At 43.8% G+C, this 18,264-nt stretch overlaps 1 protein-coding gene across 3 annotated transcripts in view; it reads left to right on the forward strand.

Moving 5' to 3' along the window:
• The window catches only part of NOX4 (NADPH oxidase 4), a 293,029-nt gene that overhangs the window by 79,270 nt on the left and 195,495 nt on the right, over positions 1 to 18,264 (forward strand). For all 3 annotated transcript variants that reach the window (XM_075592551.1, XM_075592552.1, XM_075592553.1), the window contains exon 9: positions 13,381 to 13,612. In XM_075592551.1, coding sequence (XP_075448666.1) covers positions 13,381 to 13,612 — 232 coding nt within the window. The remainder of the gene's footprint in view (positions 1 to 13,380; positions 13,613 to 18,264) is intronic.

Consider the following 18,264-nt stretch of genomic DNA (forward strand, 5'->3'; position numbering starts at 1 on the left):
ACACACACACACACACACACACACACACACCGTCGTCCCCCATCACGTGCGCCACCCTGCACCGGACGGAGGGGAAGCGCGGCCCTCCTACCCCAGCCGCCAACGCTCCCTTACCTCCCCGGCGATACCTCCCCCTCAGGTAAGTCACTGCGCGTCCCGCCTCGTGCCTCAGGCCCACACAGGGCGCTTCCTACCGCCGCCTGTAGGAGCCTCACTCAGCCGGAGGGGGGACCAAGCGGGCGCCGGGGGGGGGGCGAGCCGCGAGTCACAGGCGGGGGCGAGTAACAGGGAACAGGGGGGGGGAGTCACGAGGGGGGGGGGGGGGGAGTCACGAGGAGGGGGGGGTCCGAGTCACGGGGAACGGGGGGGGGGGGCCACCAGCCGCCGCCTGCACGCCTCACTCAGCCGGACGGCACATCGGGGGACCAAGCGGGCGCCGGGGGGGGGGGGGGGGAGCGCGAGTCACGGGGAAGGGGGTGGGCAAGCCGCGAGTCACGGGGACGGGGGTGGGGCGAGTCACGGGGAAGGGGGGGGGGGCGAGCACCCGCCAAACCAGCGGGGGGACGGACGCCCGGAGGGGGGGGGCATGCACATACATAAATTATGACAATACATATGCCCACTGCTCTCCACCTCCACCCCCCACTCCCCTTTCCCCCCCCCAACTCCCCTTTCCCCCCCCAACTCCCCTTTCCCCCCCAACTCCCCTTTCCCCCCCACCCCCCTTTCCCCCCAACTCCCCTTTCCCCCCCCACACTCCCCTTCCCCCCCCCCACTCCCCTTTCCCCCCCACTCCCCTTTCCCCCCCCACTCCCCTTTCCCCCCCCACTCCCCTATCCCCCCCCACTCCCCTTTCCCCCCCCCCACTCCCCTTTCCCCCCCCACTCCCCTTTCCCCCCCCACTCCCCTTTCCCCCCCCACTCCCCTTTCCCCCCCCACTCCCCTCTTCCCCCCCACTCCCCTTTCCCCCCCCACTCCCCTTTCCCCCCCACTCCCCTTTCCCCCCCCACTCCCCTTTCCCCCCCCACTCCCCTTTCCCCCCCACTCCCCTTTCCCCCCCCCACTCCCCTTTCCCCCCCCACTCCCCTTTCCCCCCCCACTCCCCTTTCCCCCCCCACTCCCCTTTTCCCCCCCCGCTCCCCTTCCCCCCCCCGCTCCCCTTTCCCTCCCCCCGCTCCCCTTTCCCTCCCCCCGCCCTCCGCTCCCCTTTCCCTCCCCCCGCCCTCCGCTCCCCTTTCCCTCCCCCCGCCCTCCGCTCCCCTTTCCCTCCCCCCGCCCTCCGCTCCCCTTTCCCTCCCCCCGCCCTCCGCTCCCCTTTCCCTCCCCCCGCCCTCCGCTCCCCTTTTCCCCCCCGCCCTCCGCTCCCCTTTCCCCCCCCGCCCTCCGCTCCCCTTTTCCCCCCCGCCCTCCGCTCCCCTTTTCCCCCCCGCCCTCCGCTCCCCTTTTCCCCCCCGCCCTCCGCTCCCCTTTCCCCCCCCACTCCCCTTTCCCCCCCCACTCCCCTTTCCCCCCCCACTCCCCTTTCCCCCCCCACTCCCCTTTCCCCCCCCACTCCCCTTTCCCCCCCCACTCCCCTTTCCCCCCCCACTCCCCTTTCCCCCCCCACTCCCCTTTCACCCCCACTCCCCTTTCTCTCCCCGCTCCCCTTCCCCCCCCGCTCCCCTTTCCCCCCCCGCTCCCCTTTCCCTCCCCCCGCTCCCCTTTCCCTCCCCCCGCCCTCCGCTCCCCTTTCCCTCCCCCCGCCCTCCGCTCCCCTTTCCCTCCCCCCGCCCTCCGCTCCCCTTTCCCTCCCCCCGCCCTCCGCTCCCCTTTTCCCCCCCGCCCTCCGCTCCCCTTTTCCCCCCCGCCCTCCGCTCCCCTTTTCCCCCCCGCCCTCCGCTCCCCTTTTCCCCCCCGCCCTCCGCTCCCCTTTTCCCCCCGCCCGAACTTTGGAATTAAAAATGTATGTAAAATATATTTTTTTAAATAGCTTAAAACTCTTTGGAATTAAAGAACCTTGGTAATTAAAAGTAAATCTATGAAAAAAATATATTCTAAAATAGCTTAAAAATCCTTAAATAAAATCCTTAAATAAAATTTAAATGGAATTGTGTGGTTTTTTTGTGAACAGAAGCAGAATATGTGCTATATGTGGATGACTAACAGGGTGTGTTTATATAGCCTGTTGTTGGTCTGAGGTAAAAAGGGGATAATGGGGCTGGTTAGCAGAGTTTAATGCGCAGTCTTTCCTTCACGGAATGCTGCTAAAAACAATAGCTTTCTCACCCTCCTGGTGGAGGCAGTACGTGAGTTGCTTCTCTCCCGGGGGCCCAAATAGGAAGAAAAGGGCCGAACTCGGTGAGTGAGCAAAATAGAATTTATTAGGTACAGAAAACAAAGTCAAAATAACACTCACGGTACAGCTTTAAAACAGCCCAGCATCAGCCTGATCGTCCGGTGATATTCCTCTGTAAGGTGTCTGCAATATAAAATAACACCCCTCCTCCTCTCTTTGACCTATCTCTCCTAGAAATGGAGTGTCCCTGAATGGTAATATGTGCATCAGGGGTTTTAGGGGTTAGCCATGTTTCTGTAAGAACGATGACTTTTGGTTTATGCATAAGGCACCATGCCCTTAGTTCATCCAGTTTGGGCAGCAGACTCCGGATATTTATATGGGCGAGAGATAGCCCTTTTTGGAATTTGAAGGGGGTATTCTCAGGGGTATGGGACAGAGTTGTAGTGGGAGGGCCTGGGTTAGGTTCAATATCACCTGCTAAAGAGAGTAATAGTATGAGTAGAATTTTTAGTAGTTATTTGCAAGTTGTAACTTTATGATTTTTGCCAATTGAGTGGGCGGTGGTTGGAGTGCTGGTTTTCAGGGTTCTCCACCAACATTCAGTAGATAGTGCAAGGCTTTTGAGTAATCCAGGGTGTATGGTGATGTTGGGCGTGGGCCAGGAGGGGGGAGTGTGTAGTGGATAGAGAGAGTAACATTTCAATGAGGCCACGAGAAAGAACAAAGTGGAGGTAAAAAGCAGGTTCATTATGCCAGAGGTAGGTAATGCTGCATGGAGCTGTTTTGAGCCAAATGTGTATGTGCAGACTAAACAGCAGGGAACATAGTGTTGTCAGAATAGCTCACCGTTTGTTGCCAAAGTGTAGAAGAGTTTGCAGTAGATTCAGTCCCCAGTCACCTCTAGTCCAACTATAGTCCAACTATAGTCTAACTATATTTATCACTTAAAAGCTCACTTTAAATGCCTCACTAATGCCAATGCAGTGCCTACAAAATGCAGGAGAGGTATTGGTTTATACAGCTAAAGCAGTCACATGACCCTCCCCCCTCCCCAATAAATCAGCTTGTTCCAGTTGTTCAATTAACAGCACAGAGTTAAGAGGGGGGAAAAAACCACCTTTTGATATTCAAACATACCAAAATTATCAATGCTTAAGGCCGCTGAGTAAATCTTTTAAACAGGACTTGCACATCAAGGGACATAGCAAAATTAGAACAGGGAAGATCACAGGTTGCCTAAGCAAACTCAATGGCACACAACAAAGAACTGGAGCAGTGGTGCTCAAACATCTCCTTAGGGCCCTGAGCCAGAACAGGTGTCTGAGGCAACCACATAACATTCTATCCATATGCATGTTAGGTGCATTCAAATGTGTGCATTGGCTATAACCTGGTGTGGCCGTTGGTCCCTATGGATAGGTTTGAGAACTACTGTTGTAGAGGAAACCAAACCTCTCCCATGTTACAGCATGCCATGTATATAAATTACTGTAAGATAAAGAAATAAAAAAGTGCTAAGTATCTGTTACAGATGCAGCCACGAGTATTAGAACTCTTGCCTTGGAAATTCTGGGGCAGTCTCACAGTAAATGCCTGAACATTGCCTCAACGTTTCTGTGAGATTCTTAATGGCCCATAGGATTAACACAGCGAAGGGTCCCTGCAGTCCCATTCAGTTTGATTCAGTTTGAATGGGACTAATCCTATGGGCCATTAAGAATCTCACAGAAATGTTGAGGCAATGTTGAGGCATTTACTGTGAGACTGCCCCAGAATTTCCCAGGTACAAGTGTTCTAATACTCGTGGCTGCATCTCTGTTAGCAAAAGCTTCAACTGCTCACATTTATGGCCAGATACAGTAAGGTCCGTATCATTGCTTTGTGTTCATGAAAAGGTATACCTTCCTAGTGATACATTTCATTTTCTTTTACCTAATTCAGTGTTTCCAAACTCCAGATATTTATTATGGGTTTTTTATCTTATTTTTTTTTTTTGTAATAACTTGAGATATTTATCACTATGTGAAGCATTTGTCCCAATGCTTGTGTAAGCAAATGAGAAGTTTATCACACTTTGCAAATGCATATATAACTTATTGAATTAGGACCTAATTCAATAAGTTATACAGTATATGCATTTGCAAAGTGTGATAAACTTCTCATTTGCTTACACAAGCATTGGGACAAATGCTTCACATAGTGATAAATATCTCAAGTTATTTAAAAAAAAAAAAAGTAAGATAAAAAACCCATAATAAATATCTCTAACTGTGAATGGTGAGAACCATTTTCCTCAAGTACATAGGTAGTGGGGAACACAGGAATTGGAGGGTCTTGTGAGAAAGTAACTTTTTTTTATTTTAGCAATGTTCTTTTAAGGGATTGTCTTTTTGTTTTGGTTTCAGTTGTCTGTGAATAAGTGGAGGTTCCCTGAGAAAAATGTGGTAATAGGGGGCATACTGCTGTTACATTATTCCATATTTCCTGAGCATCTCCATGGCAATGGGCACCAATCAGTTAAGTTCTATCTTCTAGCTAGGATAGGACAAATTAAAAACTTACACCTGTAGGAGGTCCTACATATAGCCACTCTTCCTTCCTACAGGTGTCTTTTTTTTGTCCTATCAAGCTGAGGTTAGGAATTTAGTTTGTTGTTTTTTTGGGCTTACCTGACTGCTTGCAGTCCAGCTAAAGGGAGTTCTTGCCTCTCTATCTCCCTGAAGCCCATGTGATCTGCAACCCTTCAGGGTTTTGCCAGAAGGGGTCTCCGGTGTGAGCCAAGCTGCAAAGTCATTTCTGACTGTAGCTATGCTGAAGCACCAGGAGGGAGGTGAAAGGATTGCCTAGCAGTTTTTTTGGCACTGATTCCCTGGAACACCACGAGGGACTTTATGCTCGCGTTTTGCTCGCGTACCCCTCCATTAGGCCTGTAATATAGTGCGTGCGCGACAATGATAATTGCAGGGTGTGAGCTTGACATTGCTATACTTGAGACGCAGGCGCGCACGGCCGTGAGCGTTGGCGTGGCAGATCAGAGGAATTACAAGAAATGTCTATTTTCGCGCTGCTGACACGCCACGTGACGCGGTGAGCCATTCACAGTGCGGCCTAACGCTGTGATGTAATGGCTACGCCTCCGAGCAGCGCGCGTCACCGCTTGCCCTATAGGCACTAAACGCGAGCGCCACGTGCAACACCGTGCGCTCGCGTACTGCAGTATATTACAAGCCTAATGCAGCGGTATATACGCGGACAGAGATGTGCATGCACGCACGGATAAAGTCGCGCATGCACACACTAGAATTGGTGGTGTGGTGCTCCCATGACATCAAAGGTGCAGGAAAACTTGAAAAGGAGCTGGATCAACCTTCCCATGGGCCGGATCCACCCCTGATATAGGATATGATGTCTGGGGTTATGCAAACATCTAATACATTTTCAAATGGTTCTGAGGCAGAAAACTGATCTAGGCAGCTTCACAGGTCAGTTTGATACGGTAATTTATTTATAAAAATGTTTTACCAGGAAGTAATACATTGAGAGATACCTCTCGTTTTCAAGTATGTACTGGGCACAGAGTTATAAAAAATACATGGTTACGATAAAAGAACAGGGTTATACAGGTAATTCATAGACATTTCATGGACAGATAAAGTTGGAAAATTGGGTACAGGGGATAAAGGGCTTATGTGTTTCAGATAGAAATAGAGCAGCTTCAACATCACTTTAACATCAACTAACATCAGCGAACGGCAGCAAACGGCTCACGCCCTTTGGCTGCGCCAAAGGCTGGTAATGGAGGTGAAGAAAATTTGAGATAAATATTGAAATTACCGCAAAGAGGCAGTGACAACAGGGTGAAGTGCGTATGAAGAGGGAAGTGAAAAGTGTTCTCAGAAATGCAAATTTAATTTTTAATTGTATTTAATTTGAAGTGCCTTTCAATAAGCTCTAAAGAACAATTATCACTGTGCCAACAGATATTTATCTGACATTTTCTTCACCTCCCTTACTGTGGCAAATTGACCCGTGAAGCTGCCTAGATAACTGATTTTCTATCTTAACACACTGCAGAACCACTTGATAATGCCCACAGGCACTATATCCCAAATTATATACTTTACTGTACCTGTAAATTCTATTGCTGTTGTAATGCTTATTTTTCTTTAAATACACTAGTGTGTGTGTGTATACATATGTGTGTGTGTGTATGTGTATGTTCGTTACCCACAGAATGGTATCGTCTATTCATTTTTGATATATATATATATATATATATAAAAACAGTATAATATTTTAGGAATAGCTATTAATGTTGAATATAAAAATAGTGTATTCAATTCCGCAAAATATAAGTATAAGTAATGTGTAGATACAATACATGACAATACACATTAAATAAAGGATGTGATGACCACCCATTATTCTATATATGAACCCATATAGTTAAGGATGAAGAAATATAGAGGAAAAACACCATCTGCATAGTGGGATCTATATAAAGTATAACCTCAATATGGGTATATAAAGGGGACTCTAAATCTATATATCTCAAATATATAAAACCCAGTATGGTTACGTATTTCATTAATAGTAATTGGTGAACGTGCAACGTGAATGATGTAAACCATCTTCCACTATACTACATATAAATTAATAGATCGATATACATGATTACACATATGAGAGTTAATATTATCTATGTGAAACATATGTCCACGATTAAGATATAAAAATATCCACAACATATACATGATAACGTTTCATTGCATAATATTCATTCTGCCTTCGTGTCCTACAGTATTTGCATAGAATATTCAATTTGTATCAAATTGATTTCAAATACAAAATGTGAAAACTGGACATGTAAGGCCAAATCAATCCACAATTAGGAGTTTATTGGGTTACCTACCAAATTTAAACATCAAATTACATTATACCGAAAAAAAATAATAATACATCACAAAAAATCAAAAGAAAACAGTAGGACTTAATTTCTCAAGAATAGGAGGAGCTCTACATGATCAATGAAACCACCGAGGGCTCTGGATTGGAGCGTAAAAATCCAATATTGCTCTTTTTCACTGAGCAATAATTCTCTATTTCCCAATCTTTTAGAAGGCGCAAATGTAATTTACTTGAATCACAATGATGAGTTGTTTGAAAATCATCAAGCAGACGTGATCAGGGTTTTTTAAGAACTATGGCTTTGGGAATGCTCTTAATATTTCTTAAATTCTCCAGAATATGTAATTTCACATTTCTTTTCGTCTTGCCAATATATTGAATATGACACTCACATTGAACAAGATATATTACGTTTGTGTTGAGAGAGTTTACAGTATAAAGCTCTTGACTTTGAATTTGTGTCCTGCAATGTGAGATATAGTATCCTTATTGGTAAACATATGTTGACACAACTTGCATTTATTTGCATTTGTAGTTACCCACTATACCTAACTTTGTTCTTAAATCGGAAGGTTCTGTATTGCAAGGTCTCAATTGGCTAGGCGCCACTATGCCTTTTAAATTCTGACCTTCTTTGAAAATAACATCCGGTTTAGTTTTTGTTGAGGGCCCAGAATCGGATCTATTCTCAAAATACTCTAATGTTTGGAGAGAGATTTCTTTGGAGAGAGATCCAAGGTAAGTGAAGATACAGAGGCCCCGCACGATCCCCAGCATTTAATTTAAATGCCTTCGGGGAAGTGCAGGGCCTCTGTATCCGCCATGCCCTCCCTAGAACATCTCGGGCGCGCTACCCAGTTTGCGCACCCATGCCTTATTACCCAACCAGAATAAGAATCAAAAAGGAATCAAATCGAAAGGATCTACACATAGTGATACACGAGTTGATATGGGTGTACTGGAACTTATGAAGGAATGTGATACTAAACAAAAGGAAGGCTCATATATTAAACAGGCTCATATCTCCCTCTCCCTCTCTGGGCCCATACCTCCATTCCCCCCAGCCCACATCTCCCTCTCTCCCCTCTCTTTTTGGCCCATACCTGCTCTGCCCCCTCAGTGACCCCCAGTGTGCCGTGGAGTTGGTGGATTAACGGGGGAGAGTCTAAGGGGGCCCAACAGGAGAGAATTAAAAAACACATTTATCATTCGTCATACAATGTCACAGATTGAGGACAAAGTACAAAAATGAATATAAATATATATATATATATATATATATATAAACGTGTAGGCACTCTGCTTATTGTTTCGGTTCACTAATAGTGATATGCTTAGTTTTTTACTGGTAGGGTGATGGTGTCCAACTCATGCTGCCATTTCCAATGTCCCAAACAGAGGAAGCTGAACTTGTCCCTGATGCTGCCAAATAATTACTAGACTGCATGTCTTGTAAGCTAATTGCTGTGATTGTGGTATCCAGGTGAACCAAATTATTGTTGAGTTTGTCAGAGCAATGAAGAACTTTATAACAATCACTTCACAGCTCTAATGAACATTTGAATGGTAGACATGTTCTGCTTGTTTATGCTTTTTTTAAAAAAATTACTTACTGTATATTTGTATTATTATTTTCACAAACATTTTCAGGAGGTATACAAGAAAGGAAAGTGGAGAGAATTGAACATTCTAATAATAAAAACAAAAATAGCTGTACCCGATGTAACATACGCCGATATAGGAGATCTGAAAGATTATTAATGAAACATTACTCTTTGTTTTCAACACTCCCTGTAATGCCTTGCTGTCTCTTGTTCCCTCTTTCCCACCTTACTCTCTCATTCATCATGCCCTGCTCATCTTTGCACTCTCGCCTCCCCTCTCTTTGCACACCCTGCCTTACAGTGTCTGCTCCTCTCTGTACACACTACACTCCCTCCTCTCCTTATCTCATCTGTCTCCTCTACGTGCTGTCTCTCGGTTTCCTCCTCCTGCCGACCTTGCTGTCTCTCCTCCCTCTCTTTGCACTCCCTGCTTTACTGTGTCTGCTCCGCTCTGTGCATACTACACTCCCTCCTCCCCTACTCATCGCATCTGTCTCGTCCTCTCCTTACTGTCTCCACTGCCATTAAAAACCCCTCTCCCAGTTTCCGGGGTGAGTGAGAGACAGTTCAGTCTATCACAACACAGGGGGGGGGGGGGTATGTATGTATATCTTTATTTGCATGGCGTTGACAGTGTACTCATCACTTTACAAAGACAATAAAGTACAGGGAATTATAATAATACAATAAGTGCAGCAAAGCCAGACAATAGGAAAGGAAATCCCAGCCTTGGAGATCTTACACTCTAAGTGGTATGTTGGAAAACTAAGATCTTACACTCTAAGTGGTATGTTGGAAAACTAAGTGCAGTTGATGGCAGTGCTTGGCCACAATGGTTGGTAGGAGTGGCTGTGAGTGGAACAGTAGCCATGAGTCCAGGCTATTGAGATGCTACTTTTGAGAGGTGAGTTTTAAGGTTGGTCGGTATTAAATTATATGGGTTAACACCATTAACAAGGAAATAGGTGGCAGAGAGGCTTGGGCAAGAGCAGGTGTGTATATGGCTGGGTCCAGGATTAGGATAGGTACCCCAGCAGCAAGGAGGAGTAGAGAGAGAGGAGGTGAGAAGAGGATTTGTGGGGGTGCTTTTTATTGGGGGGTGTAGAAGTTGTTGGGAAAGGTATTGGAGGAGATAAGGAGTAGGATGTGAAAGAGCAGATTCTTGTATTCCTATATTCTATGTGTTCTATCACCTTCCTCCAGAACAAGCTGATTTTTGGACATAGCCACCATATATGTGTCATATCACCTCTTTGTCCACATTCTCTCCAACACAGATCTGCAAGTGTTTATGCTATTTTTCTCAAGAAGGTTATTCATTTATTTCTGGATGTCCAGGAAATACCAAAAGTCACTACCACTACGTGTAATATTATAGCTTTCCTCTGGCTTCTCATTAATTGGTTCAGCTCTATACTGTACAGTAGTTTCATTTGACATACAGATGCAGCGGCCATTATTCGAACATTTCACGGAGCAGTTTTCGTGTGCTCTGCTTTATTTCACACGGCATTCACGCCGCCAATCACACCAGGCACACGTGTTTATCGCAGTTGTTTTGTTTGAATTTCATGGATTCTGATTTTTTTGGGTGCAATTCTTCACGTATCCGTGGCAGAAATGAATGAATTGTAATGTGTACAGTACTGTGCTACTGCGTCAATTTGCAGGTGTTTAAAAACCAGAACACTAAAATGCCATTTTCTGCACTCACGTCTTAAGGCGGTAACGTTGGAAGAAATCACGAGCCATGACATGGGTATTCCGAGGTATACAACGTGTGAAATGTTCGAATAACGGCCGCTGCATCTGTACACATAGGAAAATATGAAGTAAACACTTTTCGACCATGTGCAAAGTATCTCTTTCCACAAACGAGTTTGCATCAAATGAATTTGAATTGCAGTGACAATCTCCAATGATAACTAGTAAACTCCTTCACAGCTTTTCTATCAATTCTATAGCATACATTTTAATGCATAATTCTCTGATTTTGTCCAAATAATATATTTTTCTGCAGCTGGGTGAAGTTTCCCAGCATGGGCCATGATCATACAGTACATAGCTACAAGTGTCTAGACATCCTAAATGCAGAAATTAATCTTATTCCTAAGGTTCTGCTTATACAATGCTTTATAATTGTTATCCACCGGAGCCACTGATTAATGAACCATTAATGATTAGCATATAATAAACTGATTACAGTTGTTGTTATGCAGACAGTGTATAAAAGAAAAACGTCTCTATAATTTGCTGTATGACATGACAAAAATTACAAACGGAAATGTAAATCTATACGCCCATAGTGCAGTGGCAAAAAAGTGACCGTTACACCAGTTACACGTCCCACGTCCCACGTTACACGTAGCCTTCAATTTCTCATGTGTGTATTTGTTAGGCGAAAAGCTCTACGGTAAATGCAGGTATTGTACCTTGTATTTTCCCAAGAAGATGCTGTGTAAAAAACGATTTACGGTGAAAGTACAAAAGTACACTGCTATTCGCCCATAAACAATGTAAATTGTCAGTGAGCATATTGTGGATTTGCAAAAGCTTAAAAGCACTTAGCCAATAGCACTCAATCTTCTCTTCCAATTTGAGTGCTTCTTGTATAATTTATGTTACGGATAAGGGCTTTTTAGGCTCAAAAACCTAATCAACATCATAAATATAAATGACATACTGGATGTGTTAGGGGGGCATGCTTAACAGAGGAAAAAATCCAGCAGCAATTACATTGAAAAATGTAAAGTGGAACGAGGTACAGTACTGTATATAATTATCACAGCGACAAGACGCCACATTTATCAAAGGAAAAATATCCAATTGAAAATGGTATTTATCCTTCTTTTGACAAATCTGGTGCAATTTTTGTTCCAGTTTTATAGCTGAGTTTAAACATATTTATCATTGGGATCTATTAATCAGTGTCCTATTAATTTTCAGTGATCACAGCATGGGACCGTACATCCCTAAGGATTTCCTAACATTCCATTCCTCACCCGATCAGGCACAAGGATTGGATTGCAGTTCTTTGCAAAATAACTAATATCGTGGCACTCAAATACTGAATACAGGCAGTCCTCGGTTATCCAACGGAATCCGTTCTGGAAGTAGCGTTGGATAGTGAAACCGTTGTAAAGTGAGTCCCATGTTAATCAGTGGCTGTAAGCGTTGGATAACGCATTCAGGTGTCGGATAACGCATTCCGGCGCCGAAAAAACAGCCCATAGGGTTGCATTGTAAAGCGTTGGATATGCCATTCATTGTAAAGTGAAACGTTGGATAGCGAGGACTACTTGTAGTATACGTATTGGTACACTCTCTCTTCTCAAAACAGTTTAGAGTGCCCCTTCTGTTTTTGTAAGTGATGTACAGAAGAGTAACAAATTCATGTGTCTTCATGCGCCAATGGATCAAACAGAATTTGAATTGTTGTGCGGGAAACATTTTTTCAATAAGATACTGTAAACATGGAGGTCATCAGTGGCCGCATGCCAATATGTTTAACAAATTGTACGCGTGCACCATTTTTTGTGCACCAGAAATGGATGAGCATTTTCTTGACGTAAAAGACAAATGAAAGTAGATGCAAACAATTCTTAATGTATGATCATGACGCACACCATACAAAGAATAAGAAACCGGTGCCACATGTAAGAACATGAACAATGACATACTGTACCGACATACGGTTAGGACGACTTGTCGCAGCAATACTCTGCAGACAACTCGCCGCCACCGAGGGCGTCTCCCCGCAAAGGTAATCCCTATCCTTACCCCAAAAGCCCCGAACGTTAGGTCCTTACCCATACTCGTTAACCCCTTACCCTAAGGCCCCTAACCTTAACCCCTAATGCTAACGCTAACTAGCCTTAACCCCTTAACTTTAATCCTCTAATCCCTTACCCTAAAACCCCTAACCTTAGCCCCTTACCCTGAAGCAAAAAATCAGAGCCCTTACCCTAAAATCCCTAACCTTAACTCCTTACCTTAACCCCCCAAACCTTACCACTGACCTTAAAAAGCTTAACCCCTAACTCTACAACCCTTAAACCCAGCCCCTTTATAACTTGCCTTAGTGGCGAGATGGCTGCGGTGAGTTGTCCGATTGCGACCGACATATGCCACTAATGATTTGAGGTAGAATTTGAATTTTTTATACAATGTACTTTTTCAATTTGTTATAAAAAAAGAGAGAAAAAAAAATCTTTATGCATAGCTTCCAATATGTTGTAATATGTGACCTTTTGCCTCACATAGTTTTGACAATAATGTTGTTTCTTTTTAACAAATATTTCTTTGGCATGGATAACTTCTGAAGAATTGCACAACAATGTGCATCATGAGAATTAAGACTTATAAATCAAGACAACTGTATATATAATTCATATTCTTTTTTTGAAGCATAAATTGAACTGCATCTACACTTGCTAACTGCACATTGAACTTTGTTTTGAGACACTCAACACCCAAGCACATGTTCAATAATCACTCTAGTAACCAGCCGTTCAAGTTTTCTTCAATTCTAGTTAATTAGCACTTCACCAGGGTGATACCAGTACTTATGCCATCTAATTTCTTTTCTAGAGGTGCGCTAAAATATCAAAGTAATTTAGAGAAGCATCCTCCTGGCTGCCTCTATCTTAACAGAACGATCAAGGATTATGTGTCACTCACTGAGGTCGGTGGAGGATCATTTTCTGAGAATGCACCAGAGACAGCTCCAGGGCCCTTTCCTGCTCAAGAGGCTCTGTTCACTAAGAATAACTTGGAAACGATATGCACTGAAGAACCCACATTTCAGCCTAATTTCCCAGAGGTATGTACCATTGAGACAATGATCTTTTTTCTTTTCTTTTTCTTTAGCTTAACTTAATGTGAAAGAAAGGTTGAAGAAAACGGCACTGCATCGTAATAAAGAAGGTGATCATATAGACATTCAGCCAAATTAAGCATCCATGTATATTGCTCAAATATAAACTGTATGTTCAATCATACATTAACTTTTGTCACTTATAATATGACATGTACTGTAATGGTATAGCTAAATAGTTTTAACCGCTCATCCTATTGAAAAATACAGATCATATTTCTGATCAGTAATAGGGTGCATGAGGAAAATATATTAGCATTAGCATATACAAATTTTATCCAGGAGGGATAGAAAGAATTCCTCCGTTTGCACCCTCTATCATTTGTGTGTAAAATACATATATATTTATTGTAGGCTTTTAAATCGGTGAGGACTGTTAAAACCAAAAAATAATAAAATTTTATTATATCAAAAAAATTCAATAGTGACTCTGTGAAACATATAAAAGGTTTAAAAATCCTGTTCACAAAGGGAATTTGCAGTGGGAGACTCTGTATTATATTTCAGACTATAAAAACACATTAATATGTGTGTAATATATTACATATGTAAAATAATACAGAGGCCTCACGACTCCCTTGGCATTTAATTAAAATGCCATGGGGAAGATCGCGGGACCACTGTAACCGCCGCGCCCCCCCTAGAAGCCCCCCAGTTTGCGCACCGCTGTAATTACAGCAGGGGGGCAAACTTTTGCTCCTGCGCCCCCCTGGCTTGTGTCCCCCGGTGCTCGCTCATCCCCCACCCAGTCGCTTAGTGCAGCGTCAAATGACACGCTGGGTCATGTGACATCATGTCATGTGACCCGCCGCGTTGCGGTGGCGTCACGCTGCATGACCCCGTTTCCATCCCCTGGCTGAATCACGTAAGTTGAGGTTGCAGAGGCCTCACGCGATCCCCCGGCATTTAATTTTAATGCCTTGGGGAATAGTGCGGGGCCTCTGCAACCGCCCGTGCCCCCCCAGAAAAATCTCACGCCCCCCAGTGTGTACCCCTGTATTAGAGAATGACACGCATTGGCATAATACTGAGCCAGAGAGATGTATCTGTAAGGACTATACTAAGGGCTACATTAAAAAGTAGGAATAAGAGTAGAGTAAGGGCAGACAAATACTGAGGCTTGACTAACCAAAACTATTTGCCAAATGGAACACGTTATAAAATTGTGATTGATTTAATATTGAAACAGAAAAGAAAAATCCCAAGGGGTATGAAACACAAAACTCAACCCTATAATACTTAGGCTTAGACTAGGGCTATGAGAGAAATAAACAAACCTATTCAGAACTTCAGATGCACAGTATGTCTGTCTGAATCAATCAAGAAATTAGCAGTGCTTATTATTCCTAGTAAAGAGAAATATAAAATCGCTCACCTAATTAGACCCAAATGAAAGTAATATCAAGGTATTTGTGATGTAGGTGCAAATGGAGAAAGTAGAGCAACAAAAGCAGAAGTGACCCTAAAAGGGTCGGAGAATCCAGTGCTTATTATTACAGTATTAAAGAGGCAGTACAGGCAGTCCTCGGTTATCCAACGGAATACGTTCTGGAAGTAGCGTTGGATAGTGAAACCGTTGTACACTGAGTCCCATGTTAATCAGTGGCAGTGAGCGTTGGATAACGCATTCAGGCGTCGAAAAACGGCCTATAGGGTTGCATTGTAAAGCGTTGGATATGCCATTCGTTGTAAAGTGAAACGTTGGATAGCGAGGACTACCTGTACTGGGCAAACAAGTAAAAGGTTTACTTTTTTATTGTGTAAAAATGAGTCCGTTTCAATTTTCCTTTGGTTTAATTTAAAGGTTGTCTTGTAATTATTGTTCTTTTCCTTAAGTCCCTCTAAATGAATTCTCCTGCCATCATTAGCCAAATGAGACATCAAAAGGGAAATACTTTGGATGAACAATCTCCCTGCATATACAAGTTTACAGTGGCACTAAGGCCCTATTTACTAAATGGTGCTAGGTCGTAAGGCACTTTACAGCTCAACCTCTACTGAATCTCTTGTGAATTCATCAGGTCTGTGTTGGATGTTAGAATTTCACATTTCTGTTCAAGTTTTATATATTTGTCACCAGTGCAAATTGATTATCAGTGGAGAGAAATTGCCTTATCCTGATAAAAAATCTCCCTAATATCTACAGTTTAAACACAGCATCATTTTATAGAGATTGGGACAGATTTAGCACACATACTCACGAGTACTTTTTGATGAAACTTGCTACAGCTAGACTTTTCTATGATAAAACTAGTGCTACAGTATATTGCCAAAGGCAAGATATTAATTAAATGTTCCTTAGATTCCCTTTGGACGTTTTTATTTATAAAATATTTTACCAGGAAGTAATATATTGAGAGTTACAGTACCTCCCGTTTTCAAGTATGCCCTGGGCATAGTGTTATGATGATAAATACATGGTTACATTAAGTATACAGAGTTATACATTACATACAAGACATTGCATGTACAGTTATAGGCGTATGTAGTAGTTACAGACCAGATTAACATGTGAGACAGCTTTAGTTTAGAAAGAATTTAGACTGGTGGCGGCTGTGAGAGTCTCCGGTAGATTGTTCCAGTTTTGGGGTGCACAGTAAGAGAAGGAGGGGCAGCCAGATACTTTGTTGAACCTTTGGACCATGAGCAGTCTTTTGGAGTCAGATCTCAGTTGATAAGTGCTGCATGTGGTAGGGGTGAGGAGTTTGTTCAGATGGACGGGTAGCTTGCCCAGAAGTTATTTGAAGGCAAGACAGGAAAGATGAACTATGCACCATCACGACTCTTGCGTTCTTCTCAAGGATGTCTTCTTTCTACCCCCTTTGTATCTAAAGCTCTCTCCCGCCTTAAACCTTTCTCACTTTCTGCCCCACACCTCTGGAATGCCCTTCCCCTCAATACCCGACTAGCCCCCTCGCTATCCACCTTTAAGACCCACCTTAAGACACATCTGCTTAAAGAAGCATATGAGTAGCACTGGATAATCATGGACACATGACACAAAGCTTGGCCCCCTGCAGACGCACTTACTAGTATTCCCTCCTACTGTCTCTGTACGTTCTCCCTACCTACCAATTAGATTGTAAGCTCCTCGGAGCAGGGACTCCTTCCTTAATGTTACTTTTACAGTATGTCTGAAGCACTTATTCCCATGATCTGTTATTTATATTTGTTATTTATATGACATGTATTACTACTGTGAAGCGCTATGTACATTTTATGGCGCTATACAAATAAAGACATACATACATACCTAGACTCAAGTGATGACCAATCTAGTTCTTTGAGCATTTTGCAGTGATGTTTGTTGTAGTTGCATTGGAAGACAAAGTGGCATATTGAGTTGTAGAGGGTATCAAGTTAGCCGAGGTGAGTTTGGGGTGCTGTGCCATAAACTATGTCCCCATAGTCAATAATTGGAATTAGCATCTGCTGTGCAATACACATTCTGTCCAGCAGACTTAGGGAGAATTTATTTCTCTATAGTACACTTATGTTGGTGTAGGTGTTTTTTTTTTCCACTTCAAATTTTCTTTATTGGGGTTACAAGTTCTGACAATATATCACATCCCATTGTAATACAACTCCCCAATAATTTTTTATCGCAAACATGCGGTTATCATATCTTCTCCAGTATGAAACAGAGACCGTACATTTAGGACAAACAAGACAAACCAGACAACGGACAGGGGAGGAGGGGGGGGGGGGGGCCTTCTCGAGGTATTCCTGTCGACATGTAGTCGCTTTCCAGCTTCTTTTCCTTGTAGATATCTCTTTTTGTTATATTGCTTCTATCTCTAGTTTATCGCATTAACTCTATAGAATTGGCGCATTGGGTTACTACCTAGGGGGCTGTCACCTACCTGTTCGTCACTATTTGTCGTCTGGTCTCTGACCTCCAAAGGAGAACGCGTCAGCAACTATTATAGCAGAATTGCGGTGGCGTCCACCCCAGGGATGTCCGTCTGTGCCAGCCAAGGTGACCAGACCTTTAGAAAGTTTGTGCCGGTGTCATTAACTAAACTCGTTAATTGTTCCATCCGGCAAACGTGCCAAATCCGATTTTGAATCTTGGGGATAACTGGGATTACTGGCTGCTTCCATAATGCTGCAATCTCGCATCTAGTGGCTATTGCGAAATGCGCGATTAATTTATGCGTCGCATTTGGCATACCCTGGATCCGTCTGCCCAGCAGGAACAACCACGGGTCCAGGGGGATCTCCCAACCGAGAATCCTCTGTAACCAATCTCTAATCTGTTCCCAAATAGGGACCACTTTTGTGCAGGACCACAGCATGTGTTGCAGGTCGGCCGCTTCCCCACACTGTTTCGGGCAGAGCGGGGAGTAGCCCTTAACAAATTTAGCTAGTCTAGTTGGGGTGTAGTACCACCGCATCAGGACCTTATACGCGTTCTCCTTTAGTGTGGTACAGATGGAGCTTTTAGCTGCTGCTTGAGTGATCTGCTCCCATTCCTCGTCCTCTAATGTCTCCCCTAAGTCTGACTCCCACTGACGAATGTAGTGCAACCGGGTCTCGCTTGTCGTTTTCGGACAGACCACTTCCCTGTACATCCTAGATGTGAGTCCCCTTGTGTC

This window comes from Ascaphus truei, chromosome 3 (genome assembly GCF_040206685.1).
Source record: "Ascaphus truei isolate aAscTru1 chromosome 3, aAscTru1.hap1, whole genome shotgun sequence".
NCBI classification, from domain to species: domain Eukaryota; kingdom Metazoa; phylum Chordata; class Amphibia; order Anura; family Ascaphidae; genus Ascaphus; species Ascaphus truei.